The 25690-nt window shown below is 40.2% G+C and overlaps 1 protein-coding gene across 1 annotated transcript; it reads left to right on the top strand.

Moving 5' to 3' along the window:
• Nucleotides 1–11328: 11328 nt before the first annotated feature.
• Nucleotides 11329–17544, top strand: adora1b (adenosine A1 receptor b). Its single transcript, XM_069141006.1, has 2 exons — nt 11329–12345; nt 13978–17544. Exons 1-2 carry the CDS (start codon nt 12005–12007, stop codon nt 14777–14779), a joined length of 1143 nt encoding a protein of 380 aa, XP_068997107.1. The 5' UTR covers nt 11329–12004; the 3' UTR covers nt 14780–17544.
• The last annotated feature ends 8146 nt before the right edge of the window (nt 17545–25690 follow it).

The following is a 25690-nucleotide window of genomic DNA, read 5'->3' as shown; positions in this document are numbered from 1 at the left end:
CCATTTTTCAACCGGTTTTTAATGGGCCCATATACTGTACACCTGCAAATAGGAGGGCCTGATCCCCGAGGACCACCACCTCATTTTATTTGTCACAAGCATTAGTCTCTCCAGTGCCGTGTAAATTGACACGGATTGCCGAGGCGTAAAACATTTCAGTTGTTTGCAGCCATGGTTCAGAGACCTGGGTGAAATGGATTTGAGGCAAATGAGTGGAAACTGCTCACTGGGTGGTTTTGCAAAAGCAGTCACATCTGTTTTTCTAGGTGTTTACCTCCCATTACCCATTCCACAAAAAAAACCTAACATCCGCTTTGTCTTCACCACAAATAATAAGTATGTGTGTTTGTCTGTCTGAGTCAATATGAGTGATTCTAACACAAAGCAATGTTCTTGCCAATGAAAATTTGTGAATGCATTAGTTCCTACACTGATATCTGTTGCCACTCTGTTGTAACAGAGCTGCCAATAAGAATGAATAAAAAAACAATTTGTGAGCAAATCAACCAAAACCGATGTCAATCAATAGTCAATAAGAACTGGATAATAAGAATAAGAATAAGAATGGTATTGGTGGTCATGTGTACAGGTATGAACTTATGGCTTTGAGAAAAGTATGTAGGCTCAATTCATACTAGTTTAGATATAAAACTAACACAAAAACACAAAAATGTGGGTAGGTTTTTGGATCGATAGATTGATACAGGTTGGTTTATGGATGAAGAAAAGCAGGATAGGTGGGTAAAGGGAAGGATGACTAGATGGAGTAAAAATGGATGAGGGATGTATATATGGGTGGATTGATGGGTAATTGAAATGATAGAAGGGTGCATGGGTGGTTGGATGGATAAATTGTTGGCTGGCTGAATGAACAGGAAATAGCTTGATGGGTGTATAGACAGGGATGTGGGTAGGTGGAGGGAGGGATACAGATTGTGACTCCTGGATTGTGAATAGCAGGATAGTGGCTAAAACAACAGAAACATTCTTTATTGTCAAATATTAATTTAAATAATGTGTTTTCTAATTATTGCAAACAAAAAACACGGTTGTCATGTTTAAATAAAAATGTCCACAACAAACACGTAAAGGCCATCAACATTAAGAGTTTGTGTTTTTCATTAGGGGGTAGTATCTGCAAATTGGAGCTTTTTAGCTCCTTCTCCAAAGTGATGCCATGTGCAGTCAGTTAGGTAACTTCCAGCAGCCCTGGAGCTCCATCCCTCTGTCGTAAGAGCTTTGAGTGCTTTGTTGGACAATCCTTTGAAAATTGTTGTTGTGTCTGGTCATACAGTTTAGGAATGACTGTGATGCTGAATGTTGTCGGGAAGGGATAATACGCCGCAGCTCACGTTCCTTATCATATGCTCATCCCGGGTCTTCTATAGGGCTGCATATCTTTTTCTATAAACACCCCCCTTGCTTTAGTTCTGGACTTTGCCTGGTCTGAATCTGCATGAAGAGGCTGTTCAGATGCTGCAGGGAGAAGGAGCTGCTCTTTCCTACCCGATTCTCTCCTCCTTGCACTGTCAAAGGACACACTGGGGTGATGTCTTTGTAAATGGTTCATCGTAATGGAAGTAATACTGCTAGTAGAAGCTGCATGTGATGGTTTGCCGCTTTCTCCATTTTTTTTTTCATCATCATAGGTAACACTTAACCAATAATGCTCCCATACAGCAGATAGAAACAATGCTGCCGGGAGTTTCACTGGGTTATCGGTGCAAGGCTTTTTTTTTTTTTCCCCCATAGCTGTTTGATTTTTTTTTTTTATGCACGTAGCTCATAGCCTATTTCCAAATAGAATCAAACAATAGAGATATATCCCAAACTGTGACCAGTAAACCAAATGGGTCAGATTTTTTAGAAGTGGCACCCATTGGTTTGTGAACTTCCATTTTGAAGCCACGAGTTCAGAATTTCGTCTGTTGCCATCTTGGCTTTTTCAGACAGAAGTGACCAACTTTAGACAAGCTGGGAAGGAGCTAGCAGTGGATCTAATCCGATCTGACTGAGAACTCAAGGATATTACGGACGGACGGACGGACGGACGGACGGACGGATGGATGGGTGAAATGACAGATAAAAGGAATAAAGAAAGGATGAATGGATGATTAAAAGAGGAAGGGTGGCTACAGTATCAGCAACATCTAATACAGCATCAGTAAAATGTGAATTAAAATAACAGGGCCAACGACTGGACGTTTTAGTCTCCCCAATCAAACTGCTCTGTGATTTAAAAGGTCATGAAAACCTCCTTGCAGCAAATCCATGAAACCTAAATCTAGTGAAGTCTTTTCCAGTTCAAAGATGGAGGGGAAATTGCACTGCATTGATGATTGCCTTGATAATTTAATTATGAAAATCCAAATGACAAAATACAATGGTCCCTGCTCATTATCCTCTAATTATCAATAATGCATCCTCATATTTCTGTGGGATTTGATCTACTCCTTTTATTGCTTTGTGCTTTCCAGCATTTGAACACAAGCAAGAATCATGCATTTCTCATTACTATAATTATTTCCCGTAGTTGCACCAATATTTAGCCCTCCCCTCATTTGTGGAAGCACACACACACACACACACACACACACACACAGACCTTTTACCAACAATTTCCTACGTAAGCAATCTTGCTCTTATACTGAAATGGCAAGTGGCCATGGAGTGCAGGGATTTATCTCATTAATAAACTATCACGCCTCCTCTCAGGCCTCACATGATTTGAAAGGAACTCGGGGAAGCGAGAGGCAGGAGGCCTTTAAAATTAATTTTCAGTTTCTCTGTCAGGGAGTGCAAAGCAGTTGACTGTGGTATAAAACACTAACAGAGATGTCTCTTTTGGTAAAATAATTTGCAACAATCTCATGTCCCTCCTCCTCTGTGACTGAAGTGGTTGTTTGATTTCAAGTATTACAGATCATAATATTTTGGTCCTGCGGTTGTCAATCTTTAATAAAGAGGCTGAAGAGAGTTTTTGTTTCTGAAGTTCCTCCATATAAACTGTTTCTGCCAAGCTGAGGAGTGATTCTTATTCATAGAGATGTGTCATTGCTGGAGGCAGTATAGGTAAGAAAATGGTGTCCTTCCCACTGTGTTTACAACACGTGCTGGATATTTCTAAAGCTTCAGAGGACCCACATAACTCCCTCTTACATATCTCCCTCTCCACATTTTAGTCAAGGGATTCTTATTACTGAGAGGTGCTGACCAGAAAGAAAATGCTGCAGCAAACCAATCCGGCTGGAATGTAGCACAATCTCGTGAAGCAAAAGTATGCATGCTTATTTTTTCTTCTGTGGGAGGAGCAGATGTTGGCCTTAAGGTCGGCCTTCTATACGCCAACGAACCCTCAAGGGTTGTTGTTGGTGGGTTTTGTTTTATGGAGACTGGGGAGCACGTTTTCTTTAAGCACAGCTGCCTGACAGATACAGTAAGGAGCAATTACAGAACACACATGCTACCTCCACACGAACAAAGAATGCAGAATTGTAGTGGATTTATTTTTATATCAATGAAAACAGACTAAATATGAGAAACACCTCACAAGTATATCACATAATACATACTGCAGCCTACAACACCTCTCTTAAACAAAATGGAAATGATTACCTTTATTAGGGTTAGATTTACTGGAAGGCTGTTTTAGCTGTACCTTGGCCTCAAGGTCCATCAATTTAATTGACAAGATCCACCAATTGACCGTGTCCCAGTACAATATGTTTTCTGATCCAATGCCGCTATTTACAGGACGTCACACTGCTATGGTTAAATATTGATTAGGGTTAGAGAAAGATTGTAATTTCAGTTAGAGAATTAGTGAAGGCTAAGAAAACTGGGTGGTTTGTGTTGAAATTGCTAATCTTTTAAGGTTTGAGTACCTTGGTTATCATGGTTACAACAATAACCACTTGATTAAAGTGTTAAAAACAGTCATGGTTCAAAGAAACCAGTGTTGACTTTTGGAAGGAAATATGTCCTACGGGCAGGAGAAGGATTTGTGACTTGAATGTCAACTGGTCATGTTCAGTCATGTTTCTGATGTGAGTACTGGAATGAAAAAGTCAATAATTTCTGGAGGATATGGGAGAATTATCCTTCCATTTTTGCATTCAGTATAGCTGCCGGCCGACAGAATAGTTACTCATTGGAACCCTTCTCTTATCACAAGGAGGCCGTGTGGGTCAATAGGTCTCTCTAGGTTTTGCACTGGGAATGTCACAAATATTATGTCGCTCCTAGTTTGGAAAATGTTAAGGCTCTAAACAAAAAGTCACTAGTCTATCGAAATTGATAAGCGTGTTTTTCTTATGTGGGTGTGAATCTGCGAGGCAAGTGTCATGCATTGGCAGTAGTTATTTCCAAAGAAAAACAAATGACTGTTACCAAGGCAACCACATGGTGTCCTCACCAGAGTCCATTTAACAAACAGTGCAGGTTTGAGAATTACCAGAACAATTAACTGTATATTTTTAGCTAAAATTGAAACAACAATAAATTATGCATGACAGACTTGATAGTCAATAAGACAAACACTGAGGCACAAACATTAGAGAGATTAGAATAAATTAGGAAAGGAAATGCCTCTTCCATATACACCGCAGCATCTATGTCTGTGTGTGATGCATCATTCCCCAAAGTGTGTTGGAGTGTGGTTATTGGCATTCAAATTGTTGTTCACATTAGAGCAGGACCCATTCCACAGTCCCAACCCAATTTCATTGTGTGCAACAGTGATGAAAATGAACAGCCAGAATTCAAACACACAGTCTTTAGTAGTAAGCAAGCTGTGCACACTCAATACTGCTGCTTCTTGATGTGTCCTGCTATAGAATTAGGCATGATTATTAATTCTTTCTCTCGCTACACTGGATCTTGACAACCTGCAAATATCAGTGAGCCGACATCAAAGAAGCCAAAGCTGGAGCGCAACGTCCTCTCCCACAGAGAGCCAAAACTATGTTTGACCCAGTTTTAATTTCCTCATCAGGACCTGCTTTTCCTTTTCAAAGGAGCCATGCGGCAAAATGGGCTGACTTAAAAGACACATTTTGAAGTGATAAATGCACAAGAGGCCACATCAAGTCCTTAGATTGGGGATTTGACCACACCCCTTGAAAATATTAGGTTCAGAATTTTGTCTTTAACCTGCACATTTTTTCCACCTCTCCCTCCATTTTTTTTTTTTAAATCTTTTCGCTCATCTATCTAGAAGCTGCACAGATCCCTGACTGATGCCTCTATCCTACTTCTCTATCTAATTTTATTTCACTGCTGCTCCACCACTTTCCTCTGTGTTGCCTTTATGTGCCGAACTGAGAGAGTGCTCAGTGCTGTTGAGGCAAACAAGAATGAGAGCCCGATTTCAAAGGGAAGTGCTGACTTGTGGTGTGAAAGCTATAATTATTTAGGTGTTATTTATTCTTCTCACGTTATCTAAATGTGCAGTGATTATAATTGTATGCTGTGAGACTTGTTTACTCTGTCAAAGCACACACAGCCTTTACATGTTGTATTGCTCAAATGATCACCTTTGTTGACTAATTAGAAATTTGCAGTCAACAGCTGATATAATGCAAAAATGAGTATTTCATGTGAAACCCACTGCAGGCTACATGCTGCTGTCAGAGTGCTTCACATTATTGTTATGCAGCAGTAATAGGAGCACGTATAGGGGGGGAAACAATCTCTATTCCTTCTCAATTTCAGAACCCTTCGATATGTGCACAACCACAAGGAGAATTTTTTTACAAATCCAAAGTCTTTTCTGCATTGTTAGCATTGGCTTTAGGTTATCAGGCTCATGGTGGCTAATTTAAGTAAAAATAGCACAACGCCGCAAAGCCAACTCACCATCCTTTATGAAGACAGGATGTGGGTTCTTCAGTCACATTTTTTTCTACACGTCTGCAAATAGCTCTCCATGTAATTCAGTGATTGGTGGGGAACATTTGACTGTAACGTTTCCATTCATATCAGCTGCTCATCAGTGAGCAGGGTTAATGAATATTAAAAGTGTCAACATGCAGCATGAATTACATTTTTAACCTTGATATTTTGAGAGGAGCAGAGAGCGACACTCACTGCAGTCTGTTTTTTTGTTGTTTTTTTTTGTTCATGTGTAGACGGATGGTGTGGAGAGCAGTGGGAGATGCAGCAGAGCCTCTGAGAGGCTCAGTATTTTCTGCATCGTAATCTTATTTGGGGCTGGTGTTGGATGGCAGGGAGATGCTTTCACCAGAGAGCATTAGGGAGCCTGTGGTTTAGGTATAGCTTCTTTTTTTTGTTGTTGTTGGAGTGGACCTCCTCCACACACTTTACTATACTTCCAAACACATAGGAAACAAATACACACTGGGGAATCCCCTGTGATGCTTCAGCTAAAAGGATATGACCAAAAAAGGAACAAATAATCTCAAAGCAACCTACCTGAACACATACATTACAAACAAGCATAATTTCCCTTACAAATATTGAGGAAGATATTGTTAAAGGAATGTGAGGATTAATTAATGTTAGCTATAGCATTTCAGCAAAGACTGAAACAGTAAAACATCGAGCCTGGCTCTGTCTAAAGCTAACACAATCTGCCCTCCAGCTCCTCTAAAGCGCACTATTTAACACTTGCTTATATATTTCATACAAAATCCAAAATGCACTGTGCAGTCAAGTACTGCCCCGTATAAATACTACTGTGGTTTTTGTATGGAGGAAAATGAAATGTGATGAGGTTGTTGGTGAGCTGTCGAGATGCTGAAAGGTAGATTTGGCTACCAGTGCTAAATTAACATGCTGCTGGCAGCATATAGCAAAAGGAAGTAAGCAAACTCCTTGAAACGATCTCCATTTATGAATAAATTGTCTTGAAATATAGTCCCATTCTTTTTTCACAAACATGCTCATCATTGTCCTTATTCATAATGAACACTTTATTCAAACATTCACAGTGTAAGCTAGAAAAGGTTTTGGCAAATGACATAAACAACTCCCCGGAGTTAACAAACAGTGAAACAAGATTAGAGGTGGGGGTTAAGGCTACTTGGATTTACAAAAAATAGAGAGATGACGATATTTACATCACACTGACCCCTGCAGACATGTGGAAGCAGAAATGAATCAAGAATTGTTTGTTTATATGAGGTTGGAAAAGGTTACAAAGTAATCCCAGAGTGGGGATAATCTTTGTCCCCAGCTAGACACATTTTCTAAATGGTGAGGATTTAGTACTGTGGATTATCTCCGGGGACACCCCACATGTTTATGATACCAGACAGTGAGCAGCCAAGTTAGCTGTTGACACTTTTAATTTTCACCCTGTCAGCTCAAGCTGGGAGTAGAAGTGGTAGATTTCTGGATCAGGAGCAGATGAGATGATGTGGCGCAGCCAGCTCTAACAGGAGCTCTAACACTAAAATCTTAACGTCACAAAGGAAATCAAAACATAATAACATACTTTTATTCACAGTATAGTGTGTGATTATGTACTCCAGCTGAGCCGTAGACTCAACAGTCCTGACTCAAACCAGCTTAAATGTTTTTGTGAAATGTAACCCAAAATCTGGGTCGCATGGATATTGTAGAATTTAATAATGGCAAATGCATTTGTCCTAATATCAAATGTGCAGTCTTTCTATCCATAAAATCACCTGTTTGATGCTTTCAAATATATTATTCCCGAGGTAGTAAAATCATCCCTCTGTGGATTTCCTCGCTCTGTAGTGTACAGCTGCTTTTGTGACCTCTCACATTTATATTTATTAGGGGAAACAGGTTTGCAGGCAACTATTTGTATGAAAATAGAGGGCTTCTGTAAAGCAGATTATTACACCTGAGTACATTTTTTTTCTGTGATTTCAGAGGCACCACTTTCACTAGAATTTCCATGTAAATTACAGAGTCACATCTATTCCCAGTGGCTGTAATAGTTTAGAGGCTCTTCTGGTGGCTGTTCTATTGTCCAGGGATACATGTAAGTGTTTAGTCTCGTATTGTCTCCTGAGATATTCTTTAAAGGTCCTCTGATCAGCAGAGTCAGGGCCATCCATCTTCTTTCCTGAAGTGTCCAACCCTGCAATTTTATTCCTCGATGGCTCCCGTCTTGTTTGAACTGGCTAAACTGTTTTCCTGTAAGAAGTCTCGGCTAATAGGATGAAATCCCAAGTATGTTAGTAATATTCCTGCTGTCTGGTTCAGCAGTCCACTGAGAAGGCCACAGCAGTTTATTGCTGGCGCTTTTTTTTTTTTAATGACTGAGCAATATTGTTTTTGAACCCAGCTGAGCAGACAAGATACTGGGTAGGAGGATGCCATGTGATATTTTCTTATCTGAATATGAACATGGCCCGTTGCTTGGTTCTTCATCCAAGCAGCTGAAGCCTTCATTTGATTTTTTTTCTTTTTTTTTTTTACATCAGAACAAAAAGGTTGATGCACTGTATAAGCTGTGAGGGCAACACAGTGAGCCTGTGCCCATTAGTGGTCTCTATCATCGTCCAGGACGTTTTAATGAAGAAGTCTGGTTAAAAGCAGTGAACCTGAACATCCCCCGAAACACCAATCAAAACATTTAGAGCTGGGTTTTTGAAATAGCCCTCTATGTTTTCTTTCGTTTTATATTGATTGCATCTCTAACTTTTGAAATGAACGTATTAAGAGCAGCGATTTAACATGAGCCTACTTAAAAGTCTGCCCTAACCTATGGCCAGTAGATGGCAGTGCAGCGCTGTGGTTTCGCCTCGCGACCGGCTGTGTGTGTTCGCCTCGTGCTCTGAGAAACCACTACCTCGATGACGAGGTTAATGATGTGTGAAATCCACAAAGCGCCTTATGGATCACTTCAAGATGAATGTTTACAAATTACGTTGGTTGAAATGATTCTGTGTTGTGTTTTAGTCGTATTAGTAGCCAGTGCGTTTGTGTCTCGTCCAGTGCTAGCCGCAAGCTCAAGCATAATAGTGGAGTATTCCTGGGTGGATTTCTGGCTCCTGTACATTTTATTGTTTTATCATAAAGAAGTGAATCATCTCAATATGTTTAAAGGACTGATTTCATGTTATGTCTTACGTTTACGTGAAGCAAAAATGAGTTACGTGTTCTTTAGTCTCTGTTAGGCCTGTCAGCTAAAGTATATACATTCGCCTTTTTCTTTTTTTTCTAAAATATATATATTTTTTTAATCCATCTTATTTATGTATACGTATTTGTAAATTGTTTCTTATTGTGTGCACCTTTTTGACGACCAAATTTCCCCACTGTGGGATTCATAAATTGTAAATCTAATTTGCTGCCAAATGTATGAGTCATTCTCTCAGTAGATATCTGTTCATTTTGCAAGTCTGTAAACAGCTAGTATGGGTTAAAAAAAACAAACAATTTATCACATCAAATAGGGGGGTTTAAGTTAATTATTACAACGTATAGGAATGAGTGAAATAGGACAGTGTGAATCTGTATAGTTTAATTTTGATAACTTTTGATTTAATTTAGTTTAGAGACATTTCCCACATTATATGTTTGATACAAGTATTTTTGTTATGATGAATATTTACTATTGTGAGACATGTTCTAAACATGGGCAATAAGAAACAGTGGAAACACAGGGAACACAGTACATTAGAGAATAATTTTGTACATTAAATTGTTATTGTTTACATTTGAAATTTGTTGATATCGTTGAATAAATATATAGCTCGAGAGGACATTGAATGAGAAGCCACACGTCTGCCTGTCTCATCATTTTCCCTGTTTTCTCAGCACAAATCTGTCCCTGACGGAGACCTGTAACATATACACTGTATATATACCGTGGACTTTTGTAACAGTAACACAGGAAAAGTGCATTGAGCTGTGGAGTCTGTCTCCTCCAACTGAAGCACACCGCACTTCACTGGTCACACATCCCCAAAATGGCAAAAATCGGACAAACGTTTACTGACACATTTCCTCATTACCAGACTGTGTGGACATGACCATTAGTTTAACTCAATTGTCTGTCAAAGTACTTTAAGGTTGCTGAAATGTGTCACTGAAAGACCTTAATAGTGTGAAAACTCTGACTTTTTGAGTTAGTTTGTGTGAGAAACGGAATGTTTTACATCACATATTGTCAGGTTGCAGTAATGTCCTCTGTGAGGGCGCTGACAGTGAACAAGAACAAACAGTATTGAGGTGTGTGTTGGCCATGTTAAGCATGACTCCACTCTGCTTTGAGTCTCTAAAGGAGAAACACAAGAGGAAGAAAAACAACCTGGATTGATTGTGTCTGGGTCACTTTGCTGCTCCTAACTGAGGCCTGTCACACCACAACAGCCTTTCTACAGATTAATGTAATTGGAAAAAAACAGCCTCAGTAGAGGGTTATTTCAAAATGAAAACATTCAGAATTCTGCAGGTCAGCTATTTCGACCCAAGTGTGATTTTTCACACGCTCCATAATGATTTCCCATGAATTACCACCATGCATGGGCTCATTAAAATGTCCCCAGTGGGTCGGATGCCAATCATTGCCGCCTGTGACCATATGGCTGCTCTCTTCCTTGGTGTGTATTAGGCGACCTCTCATCTGCGCCTCATGCTTTCACCACAATTCTGGTCACAGATTGAAATTGTCTTCAGTGAAGCTCCTGCTGACTGATGGCCCTCCTGGCGTCACGGTTGCTCGGTGTGAATGCTGACCACAGTGTTGCCCTGCTTTGCCTTTATCACTATGAATCACATGCCCACTTTCCATTAAAATCCAGGGCTTTCTCCCTGCTTTCTTCCATATTACACAAGTTAGAATGATTGCGCACGGAGCACAATCAGTGACTCCTGCATATCCCATCTAAACAGTCTTTCCTGCCTGCTCTGATCCTGCCACGGTCAGAGCTCAGACCGCTATTGATCTTTGAACTCCAACGAGTGATCACAAGATGCCTGCAGTTTACTCCTTTATGTTTGCCATGCCTGACTTTTTAGGGTTCATTAGTTTGCAGAGCTGGCCTTGGACTAAGAGAGGAGGTCCTTGAAGTCTGAGGCAAACATACCGTATATGGGCTTTGTATTATGTGCTACCATATTTATAACACTGTTTATGTTCAGTCTATCGCTTGGGGACATGGTGCAATTTTTAGTAGCTTTATCTGTGTCTTTATTGTCATCTGTATAGCTTATACTGCCTCACCTTTTATCAAAACAACTGGCAACTGAGCAAGGTCCATTAACATTTTAAAGGGCGTGGGAGTAATACGTGCATGGTTATATAGATATCAAGGGAGTTCAAATCACCTCCGCTCTACTTCCTTGGGACGGTCCTGCAGGACTGCCATTTATTTATTTACGCATGGAAAATTAAGCATGCACCCAACAAACGAAATGGACGCTGCGTGAAACCCTCAGGGTTTTACTGTATTTACCACTGAAACAAAGACAATAGATCTAAATGGAACTAAAAAGGCGAGAAAAATCACACAGCTATTTCCAGGAGCTGCATTATTGCTCGTGTTGAAAGCACATCGAGGGACAAAAAGAGTGAGACACAGTCCGCCTGCGCAGGAGCTGTAAATGTGCGCGCTTTTCTTCAGAAGATACTTTCTATTTCTGAGCTTTATAAGCAGCTTTTTTTAAACTGAAAAATGTAGGCTGATGAACGCGAGGCACCCTCTTGGATAAATCGGAGCGCATGGAGAGAATGCTGCTGTCACGAGAAGCAGGTGTATGCCAAGTGGAGACACAAGGTGCAGAGCAGGATCGGCGCACAACAGCCGCTGGACCATAACGGCTGCTCCAAAGGAAAAACCTCGCATGCCTCTGGTCAACGCGCTTCTTCTCTTTAAAATAACTGGATTTTTTTTTTTTCCCCACAACTTTTTGGTAACCAGGACAATAAGGGCGCCGTGAAACTGGCGAACGCACAGCTCATTTGGAAAATACTGTGGTGACAAAAGGGGGGGGGGGAAGGACGACTCTGTTGGCTTCAGTGAAATTAATCTTGTTCTTACCAAGGACATAATCATCTGCAAGGATGCCACGGGCACTTTTATCTACGCAGTCTCTCTACATAGGGATGGAGGTGCTGATCGCTGTCGCGTCTGTGATCGGGAACGTGATGGTGGTTTGGGCGGTGAACATTAATAAATCGCTGCGAGATACTACGTTTTGTTTCATCGTCTCCCTGGCCTTGGCGGATATTGCAGTGGGAGCGCTCGTCATCCCTTTGGCCATTACTATCAGCATCGGACTTCAGACTCACTTTTACAGTTGCCTGCTCGTGGCGTGCACGGTGCTGGTGCTGACGCAAAGTTCCATCCTGGCCCTCCTGGCTATTGCAATTGATCGCTATCTTAGGGTCAAGATCCCGACCAGGTAATGAGGCTGTCACAACCCTCACATGAAAATAAGAAGACGCATGTATTATCAATATCTGTGCCATGTGGGGAGGTGATGGTGAGGATGATGACATGATGTTGGTGATGGCACTGAAAAGCCTCAGCAGAAGAGAGCACATCTCCAGTGCTGACTTGCTGCACTGAAACTGAAACGTTTCCACGTTTCACTTAACAGGATGACTCCGTCCTGCCATGCAGCTTATTTATATGCATATAGATCTGACTATATCTGATCTGACAGCAAACAGGAGCACAGTTGATCAACCAACAATGTTAATTAGGCCTTCTGTCCTCAGGATGTCTAACTGAGGCACAGCTACACACAAGTGGTCACGTTTGTTGTCAGTGATGTTCAGGCTCCCTCTTTGTATCTGAAGCACATGCCCCCAGTGGTTTATCATGCCAGACTGAAACAAAGGGCTGAGCAGTGGTGGTGAAAGACTGACAAGATTAAAAAAAAAAAAAAAAAAAAAAAAGTAGGAGGGAATTCATTGTCTGAGAATATTGTATGAAAGCTTGAGACATTAATCTCTTGCCTAAGACTCCACTGAGTCTTCCAGGCTTATGATAGCACTTTATCATAAGTTTTAGCTTTTTTAGTTCTCAGTTGTTTTTATAAAGCCCTCCAAGCTTAATATATATGTGTGACTGAATCTTTTCTCCAGAAATTTGCAAGGGAGTTGCCACTCCTTTCCCATACATATGTTTGTTATCAAGAGGGAGATGAGTTCAGAATAAATTACAGCTATAGCAGTTTTTTTCAAGAATTAGATTAATCTAACATTTATGTTTTTGCTCCGTGAAGTGCTAATGTTTCTCATTTTGACTCACACTTCCTGTTGTTAGTTGAGAATCTCATTTCCGAGGTCGGCTAAGTGTGTGGATAAAGATTTTCTCGCTGCGCTTCAGACACAGACCTAAATTAATACATGTATCCATAATCAATACTAATCCAACACATGGCACCTGGGACAGCCGCTCTAAATTGCAGCTTATTTTTGCTTCAGGCCACATTTTCAAAAAGGTAATTTTGTTGCAATGCTAACATTTCCTTTACAATTACAACATCAGAAATTTATAAATATCAGCAGATAGTTATTGGAAAGAGATCAGTCACTGCTCTACATGCTTTATAATATTAGCTGGATCAGATAACTGATTTCACCCCTACCTTGAGGGAAGAGTCTCTGTGTCATTTCTTGGTCTTAAGACAAGACAACAGTGATAAACATTTTAGAGCCTCAGCTTCTTTTACCTTCCTCTACCTCCTGCTCCACAAAACTCTAAAAAAGCTCAAATATGTGCAGCTTGTAGAAATACTGCAGCTTGTTCATACTACTGTTCTAAATTAGATTGCACTGAGCCCAGTTTAGCAATTCAGTTTTGCCCTGAGTAAAAGAGGCATGGAAAGCAGCAGTACTGAAAAGGGCACAGTTTCTTGATAAGGGTTTGAATGGCATTCAGTATTTCAAGTGTAAAATACGTGCTGCATATCACATTATGTCAGCTCAAGGATACTGATAACATGAAGTGAAAAAACAAAAGCATGCATGCCCCTACAATGCTGAGAGGGAAAGTGCTGACATGATACTGTTGTTCACTCCTGTAGGTACAAGCGAGTGGTGACCCCTCGGCGAGCAGGGTTCGCAGTGGTGATATGCTGGACGGTGGCTTTTATTGTGGGACTCACACCCATGTTAGGCTGGAACAACCTGAGGCGCCTCCAGCAGAACGGCTCCATCAGCTCTGACCTCATCATCACCTGCCAGTTCGAAAACGTCATCAGCATGGACTACATGGTCTACTTTAACTTCTTCGGCTGGGTGCTGCCACCGCTGCTACTCATGCTGGTCATCTATGCAGAGATCTTCTACATGATTCACAAGCACCTTAACAATAAGAAATTCACCACCAGTCACACAGACCCCAACAAGTACTATGACAAGGAGCTCAATCTTGCTAAATCTCTGGCTCTGGTCCTTTTTCTCTTTGCCATCAGCTGGCTCCCCCTCCACATCATCAACTGCATCACACTCTTCTGTCCTGAGTGCGAGAAGCCCATAGTGTTACTCTACATCGCCATCCTGCTCACCCACGGCAACTCTGCTGTCAACCCAATTGTCTACGCTTTCCGCATTAAGAAGTTCCGCTCAGCCTTCCGGAAAATCTGGCAGCAATATTTCTGCTGCAAAGACACACCAGCTCTGGAGATTCAGCCCAGCGACAGGAAAGAGATGCCCAACCTGGAGCCACTGCAGACGGCACCACCGCAACCCCCTCAGAAGGAAATCCTTAAATCTGATCCTCAGCAGCAGGAGCAGCCTCCCCTTGAGCAACAGCAGGACCAGAAGACCGAACCATCTCCACAACCTAAAGAACATCCGCCCTTATTAGAGCACAATGCAGTTTAAGCAAAGGGAAAGAGCTGATGGCAGGAAAAGTAATGATTCGTGCACAAGCAGTGTCTCTCTCCTCATTTGAATGTAGCTTAATGAGGAGCATGAATTGCAACACAGGGCTACAATGCGTTAGTGATTGAGGCGACTTGGATCACTGGAAGATCATTTATCTTTACTCAGGAGGAGTGTTGTAACAGAGTTTGGTCAGAGCAAAAAAAAAGGCATAAAGGGTACCTGTGCACTTGCAATAATGGAAGTCTTTTTGACAGTGACTGTGTTTATCTTAGTAATAGACTGAAAACATTAAGCTTTAACTGTTTTATTCATTATGGTGAAACAGTTAGTGTGAATATTACAAAACATGCCATATAAGTTATCGTGGTTGATCAGTATCAGATTATCAAATGTTGTGACTGGCTTGAACCTTTATACATTCAATAGAGCAGGTTCATCTTACTACTGTTATACTGTGTGTATGTTTAAACTGGCAGTGGCTAAAGAATATGAATGTAATATTGTAAATATGAGACTGTAGCAGCACAGCTGCTAATGCGCATCTCTTCTTCAGGGTCTTAATTGCACAACAACGTGTAAAGCAAGTGGCACTATGGGAGACATTTTTTCACAGCAAGAAGGTATGTAAGTGTTGATAGATGGGTTTTGTAATCCCTTAACTCTTCTCCGCTGGAGCCACGTCCCTCAGTGATCCAACAACACAGATCGATTGCAGGGGAGGTGGACAGGGATGAGAAACAAGCAAATGGAGGGAATTGGAGGCTTCAACCTTTTTAGAAGCTGCGTGCCTGAGACTCGTAGCAGCAGGATGACAGCTAGTCATGTGGAAGAAACACAAGATGCACTTAAAGCTCATCTCAAGCCATCCTCCATGCCAGCTGGTGGTGAGAGCGGGGTCCTCCCCCCCCCCCCCCCCCCCATGGGGCCGCCATGGAGTGATAATAACATTTTCACAACTTACCACAAGACACAGTGGCTTCAATGGCCTTATTCAGTGTTTTAATTCAAATGGATGGAACTCCTTGATTGACCCAGAAATGACAACCTGAAGATTGTGGGTATTGACTACTCTGTAAACTCAACATTTTGCATAGCAAATAATGGAATAATGCCAAACTGGGGCATCTGTAGATTAGTGATTAAACTATGTTCAATGCCACTGACTTTAAAAAACACTGTATGAGAATGTAAAGTCTTTTTTTTGTGTCTCTTGTAAAGACTCAGAGCTCTGGCCAAGACACTTGGCATCTCTCAGGCAGGAGCAGACAGTGAACATTTTGATGCTTCAATCAAGAGTTGTACAGAAACACAACTCAAAGTGAATGGTCATGTTGCTACCCATGTTTGTATGTGTGAAAAAGCAGGTGTTTGTTAACAATTTTGCCAACAACTTAAAACAAGATAATGTGTCAGGTTTGTGTAGACAGCTTACTTCTGCTAAAACATCAGTAAAGTCAGGTTTCAATCATGGTACTAATGGCACTCATAAATTGAATAACTGAACACTGAAATACGAGCACATACCCAGTGCATCTGTTCAGTTATTTTTTTAAACCAATGATATACAGGTTCTTTTCTATCTGCTAAGTCCTCTCAGTGAGCCATCGCTCCCTGAGTTGTAATTATTCCACAGCAATCAACACTCAAAACTCAACTTTTTATTAGTACCTTGCTGCTTCTCAGCAGCGCTGTCAGAATTCTCATTAACCCGCCGCAATAATGTAGCAAGAGGCTGTTAGATAACAGCCGAGAGTTGTCACCGCTCCGACATCCCATTCTTCCCCTCAGTGTATGAATTCCTTTGATATTTTGAGATGTATGAGGTTCCTGAAAAGACCACTTAATCCGAGTGAGGACTGCTCACTCTTGCTGTGTCTGCGAGGTCTCCTCCTCACAAGCAGTCATAAAATTCTCAGTTGTTCAGATATAACAAATGTCCAGAATCCATACAGCAGAAGATACACTGTATTCACTCTTTTGTTGACTGGAAAGCTTTATTTACATAAATAAACTGAGTCAATAGGAATACTTTTCATACAGTATAGCACTAATAATTCAGTCAGTGGGGTTATTCTTATCATGTTGGCTTACAGGGAAAGATTAAATATCAAGTGGAAGGAGGCTTCAGATAAGAGCAACAAATAAGAGGAAAGGAAATACTGGAGCTGTGTTTTTCTAGTAGACCAGCAGAGGTGACCTTTCCCTACAGCGACCTCCTGTCCTTGGGGCTAATGTGGGTGTAAACCGCACATCCTGAGGGAAGGAGAAGGCCTTCTCTTTACACATTTCATGCTATCATTCTGCAGTAAAACTAACTGAGATTCAGAGTCTCAGGTGTTATGGAACCACAAATATTATAATACATTTGCATGTTAGATTTGGTAAATGGGTTAGTGTCTCATTAGCAAGGAAAGTTCCTTCAGAAATGTTCACTGTGATAATCGTGTTCAAAAAAAGGAAGGCAAATTAATGTCTGTCAAATTAATGAAAATAAGTGTGCAGGTGACCTCCACACTGAACTTGCCCTTGTCTCCTCTGTTGAAATGCACAAATTTGGATCAATATTTCTTCTGGGTGGCTTGTTTCAGCTGTGTTTCAGGTCAATAATCACTCTGTACATTGGCTGACCAGCACAGACTTTTCAATCCTCCCAAGACTCCCTAAAGCTCCAAGAGGGCAGGCTGGGAGGAAAAAGCACGGCATGATATTTACGTCCCTGTAAAGAGCTTTTGCCATTAAAAATGGAGGAGCGGTTTGATCTACCTGGGCTCTGATCAGGCGTCATGAATAAGCAAGTGTCTTGTGCCCCCGGTGTTTCTGCACAACAGGATACACAGCTCCTTGTTAGAACACTTTATATACCATCACAGCATCTGTCAGAGGAAACAGCTGTAACACAAAGCTTTAAAGTGAAAGAAGGATAACCTCTACACTTAAAAAAAAAAAACGTGTCAAGTCACACCAGTGTTCGTAGTATGGGGATGTTTTACAGTAAAAGCACAGACCGTCACAGTGTCACATAAAGTTAATTGTTGTCATTGTTCTGCATGTATGACCTTGCAGAGAAGCAATCAGTCATAAAAACAAGGCCACCGATACTGCCTTTGCTGGAAGACCATCTGTGTCAGACTCGTCTGTATTATGATACACCACTGTGACAACATCAATTCCTAGTTTGACACCACAGTTAACAAGAGACTGATTTCAAACTGATGAGCATATACTGTAAATGAGCAGTTGGGAAAAAAAAACACGACTGGGTGTAAATTTGCAGCAGATGGAAAATTTGCATCAACAACAGCTGTACACTGGCTATTAAGATGTAATGATGTGCCACATATTTTAGCTAAACAGTTACGATATATAACAAAGCAGTCGCATAAAACCAATTAATTGTGAAGTGAACCTAAAGGAGCTTTAACAGAAAGATTCAATTCAATTAAATTCAGTTCAACTTAATTTATATAGCGCCAAGTCACAACATAGATTATTTCATGGCACTTAACACATTAACGTCCTTACAGCAAGACGTTACAATATTATACAGAGAAACCCAACAATTCAACAATTCCCACATAAGCTAGGAGGGGAAAAAAACCTCCTCTTTAAGGGAGAAAAACCTCCAACAGAGGGAAGGAAAAACTCCCTCTTAACAGGAAGAAACCTCCGACAGAACCAGGCTCAGAGGTATCAGATGTTATCAGTTGTGTTTTACAGTTCTTTAGAAATGGTTTGATCCCACTCACTGAACCTCAAAGAAAAGACGCGTGAAAACCCTTCAATAAAACAGGATTGGGGTGCTGCAAAAAAAAAAAAAAAAAAAAAAACTCATCCTCTGACAATCAATTATTCACTCAACAGGCTTACAAAATTGGAACAACATCAATATTTTATCTCCTTTAAAAAAATAAAATAAAAAAAAAACTTGAATCTCTGCCTCTGGGAGGTATCTTGAAAACACAGTCTTGAAGCAAGGTTGAAAAATGTAGGAGAGGATTGCCTCCTGTGTGAACCCAGACTAAAGAGAAGATGCTATAAATCGCTCACAGGATTTCATTTAAAATGATGTTTTTATGGAGTTGATTGAGCATTGATGATGTGCTGCTTCGGCAGCAGCGTAATTTACTTCCTTTGGTAAGAGTGATTTTCCAAACACAAAATGTGACTGTTACTGCTTGATGCTGCATTTTCTTCCTTTTACAAATCCCCTGTACCAGAGCTCTAATTCTAACTCTCTTTTGGCCTCACTGACTGTCCTTATGACAGACTGCCACCTGCTGGTAAAGAAAATGTTGCCATAACGTTATATCACAACTGAGTGGGGCTGGGAGAAGCCACTGTTATCTGGCTTCTTCATCAAGCTTCTCCTGCAGGTTTAGTGTCCACAGAAACTCTTTTGATGGCAGTTTCAAAGACTTGCTTAGCTCCATGAAAGAAACTAATTAATATCATCAAGGCCTGTTTATAATTAGATCATGGCTCAGAAATAAAGGAAATACAATAAAAACCAACAATTCAAATCACAGTTGGAGATAATGACAAATTCTGTCTCATGATACATTGTGCTCATCATTTTCCTCCATAATGGTAGCAACACAATGCAGATTTAATCAGCACGTTTTAATCATCGCTAAGAACACGTGCTGATTAAATTGAACTTGCGTTTAATACAACTCAGCAGAGGTAAAATGTAAATCAAAAATTTGCACTTCAAAAGAATGCACAGTCGAATTTACAATATATTTTATCATCTATTTTAATCTTAAACAGGTTTTTCTGTTTACCCTTTCTAGATTTATGAGCATGAAACCATTTTTTGAAGTTGTTGACTATCTCAGATCCTGCTGGTAGGATCTAGAACATGTTGTCCCATCCACACGAGAACACCCACACACTGTCACTGTGTTTATATTCTATCAAGAGACCCACTCATGAACTTCGATATGAGGGATAAATAGACTGGATTCACTCCTCAGGCTTTTAAAATTTGTAAAAATGCTGCTTTATGCTGTGCAGGATATATTGGTGTCCACTTTAGGGATAGAGGCAGAGTCATGAGCGGATGTATAACCACAAACAGTAATGTCAGGGTTCAAGTTGTTTTGCTGCATTACAGGAAAATGACACAGTATGTGGGCAACAATCTAGGTTTTTTTGTCCTTGCATTTATCTTAGGCCATGGGAGTTCAAACCTCGGTGATTCCACAGATGGCAACAGAAAGCTCAAAGGCCAGCAAACACACATCAGAAGGAGAGATAATTGCCTGCCTCAACAAGTCTGAACCAAAGTGTGCAGCGGCAGCTGAAGTGCTGAGCCTGACTCACTTGTCGCCTGCTATCAGCTGCTTGTCCTTTATCAGGTGGGGGAAATTCCCATCCCTTTTCCCCATTTTCTGAAACAGTGGTTTTCCAAACCTGCTGAATGGACTTTTACAAACACAATGTCTTTTTATAAATTTTTGGGGAGAAATGGCTTACAAATGCCTTTTTTTTTTTCTAGTTTACAGGGCCTCTGTTCCTTGTGGCTGATTTTAAAAACAACTCTTTAAAAGAGTTATGAAGGCGTTGCTCCATACGCAGTTAAACAAGCAACAATATTTGCTACAATCGTGGCCCATGGTGTCACTCCTTGTGGCTGTGATTTGGATGGAACCCGCCCATAAAGGCCACTGCTTATGACTGGCAGTAATTAGCTTTTAATGGTGGTGGTGAAAGATGGCTGTCCAAAAAGTCAACACAGCTCCGCCTGCCTCGACTCGCTCTGCGCTGGTAGTGGGCACAGTCTACCCTCATGTGTGACACTCAGCCAAATCAGTGTCTTGCTTTTTAGTGATATTATATATACTTAGATTAATTTATAAAAATTGCCTACAGCAATTAAATAATTTCCCCCTGGTGACCTATAGGCGCCGACCATGAACCACAATGTCCCTAGTTTACTTCTGGCTGGGGATCCATTCCTCTCAGACTGTCTGTGTTTCATCTCGCTATCTAATAAAGGCATACACTGTATATCCAATACAGTCAATGACTTCACTTATAATAGTCTGGTGATCTATTAATACACAACTCTGTTTGACTCTCAAAGTTCCAAAGAAGCACCAAAAATGTCATCATCAAGAATACATGAATACAATTCCTTGTAAAACATCAGCACACATGCATCCCTTTGGTCTGAGAGCTCTGTGTCATACCCTGTTTCACTCATCATTGACAATGTGTCCCAATCCTGTAGAGTACCTGAGTGGGAACAGAGTAAGTGTGCATTTTTGATGATCCGTCAGTCTCTGTGCCAAAGCAACGGGAAGGAAAGCTGTGATAAGCAGTAATGGTTTGTATGACTTGCAAGTTTGAACAGCTTTGATCAGCTTGACATGGCACGGTGCTTTGATCTCTGACTGTGTAGTAGAACCTCCTTTCCCCATATCAGATTGTGAACAGTCGTCATCAGCTAATGTGAGCCAGATTAAGTTTTAATACTAATTCAGGATTTTAAGAGGAATTATTGTTACTATTCTATTAAATTTTTTTTTTCAGGTTTTATGTTGAGGATTGTCCTCAGTATTATTAGATTGTAAACACAAAAACTATTGTGTGAACAAGCGTTGGCACAGCAGGCAAGACATATTTCCAAAGGTGACTAATAGTCTACATTTTGATAAAGTGACTGGTGAAGCAGATGTTACACTTGTGTATCACTCGAGGGACACGAGTCAAAGCTGTTGCCTCCTACAATCTCATTCAGATGACTGTACACAACTTCATGGCAACTAATCCAAGTCTGTTCATGGAATTATTTCTGTCAAACTGTTCAGCCTGACTTATGACTCATTGCAGACAAGCTGGCATATGAGTGACACTTAAGGGCTCGGAGGGCACAACACAGTTTCCGCCTTGTTTTGATCTGTTTTGGTTTAGTTGTGTCATTTGTTTTGTTTGTTGTGCTTTAACGATCTCGGTGTGCCAATTTCCACCCACAAGCATGCATAGTGTCCTGACAAATTAAAAAGGGTCACAAATATTCAGAGACAATACATTAGACATGCTGCTTTAGCTGTTTTGGTTCCATTGTTATTGCAATAGTGAAGTGAACAACATAGACCGATCGAAAATAAAACAGAGGAAACACAGAGGCTCTCTTGGAAACGCAAAATAAACTGTTGAGAGTTTACTGGGGTATGAAAACAAAACTATTCCCAGAATAACTGCGAGTCGCAGCAGACTCAGCAGCACTTGGTAAAGTACCTGGATGCGAGGATGGTGTAACGTTTCCTCCACATCAAACACAGTGACGGTCCTGTGTGTTGCACAGTCTCTGAGTCCCACCGCAATATCAACAAACCAGCCATCGTAAAACACAACACAGCTGAAAAAGGACGCTGGCCAAGGAACCACATAAACTGAAGCAGACAGGAAGTGATTTTTGCATTTATAACTGCCTGCTAGAAACATACCATAAGACATAAACAGTTTGCTTTAACAAGGCAGTTTGAAACTAAACAGGGCATCACACAATTAAGGACAAAGTTACAAAACTCGCTGCACAGTGCTGTGCTGTAAACATTTAAGAATCTAGGCGTGCTGAGGAAAATTAGGGCTTGAAATACAGTGAGTTTTGGTGGAAAACAGTACTGTGTATGTGAGGCTTCTTACATAATCTTCTGTCCTTAAAAAGCCAACATTTAGAACATGTAGTAATGTTTTTGTAAGAGCCCAAGGAAAAATATAGCGATATCACAAAGGACGACTTTTTAATATTTTGTGGCTTTGTCATTTGCAATTGTCAAACTAATCATAAAAATTCCACCTGTATGTGAGCAGTGAGGGCTTCGCTGCTCCATTCTGATATTATGCAGCTCTCTGATGACGCAGTTTGCCTACTCATACGGGCACATGGTGTGTGCCAACAGACTGTGCTGTGATTCAGGGCAATTTTGGGAAGAATGCCATGTAAAAATGTGTATTTTTCGAGGTTCTCTGCCAGATATCTTTTTTGGGAGCAAAGTCAAAGCCAAATGAAATGTGGCATTTGTTAAAACGCATGGAGCCACGTTCATTAAAGCTTTGACGCCACGCAAAATCAGTGGCAGATGTTTTCAAAGGAGGTCTGGGGATTCTCCGAGGAGCCACACATAAACAGAAATAACCTTGTGATTGTGTTTGAATAAGCAAAAAGCATCAAGTGGAAGAGGATTTGTGTCAGCTTTTGATTTTAAGGCTGAATGGAGCTGCTTTAGTCTGCATGAAACATAATCCATTAGACCAGAAATATAGTAAAATGTCAATGTGTGTATTGTAACTACACTATAGCTGATACTCTTTTTATCTGTTAACCAAATGTCTGATAAACATACTTGTCACTGTGTACACTTATCCGTTCATTGGCAATTATCAATATAATTAAAATCTAGAATTCTCCAGGAACAACATATTAGGTATGTTGAAAAGATTACCACGTGACTATCTAAAGCTTCGGGTTGTAGGATTTAGGGGGATCTATTGGCAGAAATGAAATATATTGTTGATAACTATGTTTTCATTAGTATCTAATCGTGTGAAATTTTCAGTCATTGGCATTTTGTTATCTTAGAATGAGCCCGCCATATATACATAGGCAGCGGGTCCTCTTCTATGGAGCGCTCCATGTTGCACCGCCATGTTTCTACAGTAGCCCTGAGGGAAAAAAAAACAAATGCTGGCTCTAGAGAGTACCTTTGCGTTTTTAAGTTTTGCATTTTCTATTTTTGGACACACTTGGAAGGTCGAGGGGGAGGTGAGGGGTATTCAGCTGGTTGTAATGTGCAACCTCACTGCTAGATGCCACTAAATCTTCCACACCGCTCCTTTAAAATGAGAGTTAACAAAGGCAACAAATATAAAATGAAGGAAATTTACATTTTGAATCCCTCTTTCAACCAACTGTGTTTCGACCTGTCATTATCATTGTCAAAATATGGAGAGGTTATCAGGATTCAGAACATAAAAGACAGGTTAGAACTTTATAGGAAAGATGAGTTGACATACTGATATGCAAAGGACATGTATTACCATTGCTGCTGCTGTCTGTAACAAAAAATATCATCAATTTAAAACAAAGAAGTGCTTCATGAGACAATATGACAACATTTCTGAAACACGTCACCGGAAAGCTAGAAAACGGGGGATGAAGAATGTGTATCAAAATGTTTGAAGCATCACCCACATCAAGAAACTATTAATACAGATATGAGGAAGTATAGCTTCCTCATTAAGTTGCAGATGTAACATTTCACACCTCATCTTCAATGGTGAGAACAAGATTTCTTTTACCATTGAAGCCAAGTTCCTGTAAAACCTGTCAGACAGAGGATGTGCTCTGAATTCTTTGTAGTTTTACAACCACAATTAAAAAATTCTATCACCATTACCACCAACATGTTTATAGTGACTTGTGTCCATTCATTATTCTACAGGGGTTTGGACAGTGCTTATCTACATGGGGTATTTTGACCTCAATAAAAACAGTTACAAAAAGAGCTTTTCCGGCATCTGGAAATGCAATTGAGCAAGTAAACAAACATGTTTTAACAGGAAGAGAGAATGTCAGCAATATGTTCACTGAAAAAAAAGTCCCGTATCTGCAGCTTTGACCATTTATGTGGAAACAAGATGAGTCACAATGCCGGTATGGCTGAGACACATCCCTGCCCACCTTGATACATACATATCCCAAAATATCAACATTTACTTGGCACACTACTGCACATTTGACACTCTCAAGAATACACATTATCACATATGTTTGGACTAAATGATTAAGACCTGGCTTTTTTTTTTATTGTGGCTAAAACCTGTAACAAAAATTAACATTTTAGATAAAGAAGTATGATCCTTTTTGTTGGAAAAATACCAAAGCAGCTGTTACAACACTCATTACCAAATGAGATGTACAAGTCATTACCTAAGAATTGAGTCATTTTGGGGATGGAGACAGAGATGTTACATCAGCAACTGTGTATAGTGATGATGAAGCAGGTAGTTCCCAAAAATCTGTCCGCTAAAACACTGGAATCTTAAAAAAAAAACAGATTCAACTGCATGCTGGTTTCTTTATCACCTCACTCATTTGTCATATAAAAATCAAAACACTTATTGTAGTAAAAACATGCAAAATAAAACAACAGAAAACGTGTTTTTACCAGTTTTTCTCTAAAACCTTTGCCTTGACCTAGTTTGACATTTTATTTGGTGTCCAACTTTAGATAAAGAGGAAATAAACTTCTATTAATGAAAAAAAGTGGAACCAGAATTTTTTTATATCAATACCTTGAGCATAGAAATAACAGAAGTGTCTGGCTGGGTCCCATGATGAGTGTGTTGTCCTGTAAAAATACATTAACATATTAAAGGAGAGCTGTGTCAATGAACTAAAAGGATGAAAACAACATACAATGAACATGCCAACATGGTATTTATGAACTTAATTTGTTTTAATGCCAGTTTGTATGATGTAAATTGCCAGTGGTAATAGCTTGTTTAACAGATTTCAAAGATTTCATTTGGTTAATAAGTTGTTTGGGTTTTCACGCATCCTGCATTATTTTATGAACATAACATGAAACAAGCATCATAATTTGTTGTAATTTGTTTTATCCACCACCACCACATTGTTCCGCCTGTACCACGCCCTTCCAATTTGTAATGGAAGGAATTTTGTAAAAAGTCAAATTAGTTATGTACTCATTAGCTGTTAGGTAAAGCTAAATGTGGATATTTTGGAAAATCCCCATGTCTGTTCAACCAAGATGTGGGTAGGAGGATTGAGGTTAGTAGTAGGCGGGGACAAGGTTAAGTGACTAAGAGGCTGAGTTGCATAAATACAAGGTCCATAACCCCATCAGGAGCACAAAGCAAAGAGACAACAACAAG

Source organism: Embiotoca jacksoni, unplaced genomic scaffold (assembly GCF_022577435.1).
Source record: "Embiotoca jacksoni isolate LCO1_2020_lvr unplaced genomic scaffold, fEmbJac1.0.p SCAF_9, whole genome shotgun sequence".
Classification (NCBI taxonomy): domain Eukaryota; kingdom Metazoa; phylum Chordata; class Actinopteri; family Embiotocidae; genus Embiotoca; species Embiotoca jacksoni.
The sequence above is the reverse complement of the archived record's forward strand: the minus strand, read 5'-3'. Positions and strand labels throughout refer to the sequence as shown.

Bases quoted from the DNA above. Each gene is read 5' to 3' on its own strand.
- adora1b (XM_069141006.1), top strand. From the start codon at position 12,005: ATGCCACGGGCACTTTTATCTACGCAGTCTCTCTACATAGGGATGGAG. The intron at 12,346-13,977 runs GTAATGAGGCTG...TCACTCCTGTAG, and splicing joins AGGGTCAAGATCCCGACCAG to GTACAAGCGAGTGGTGACCC.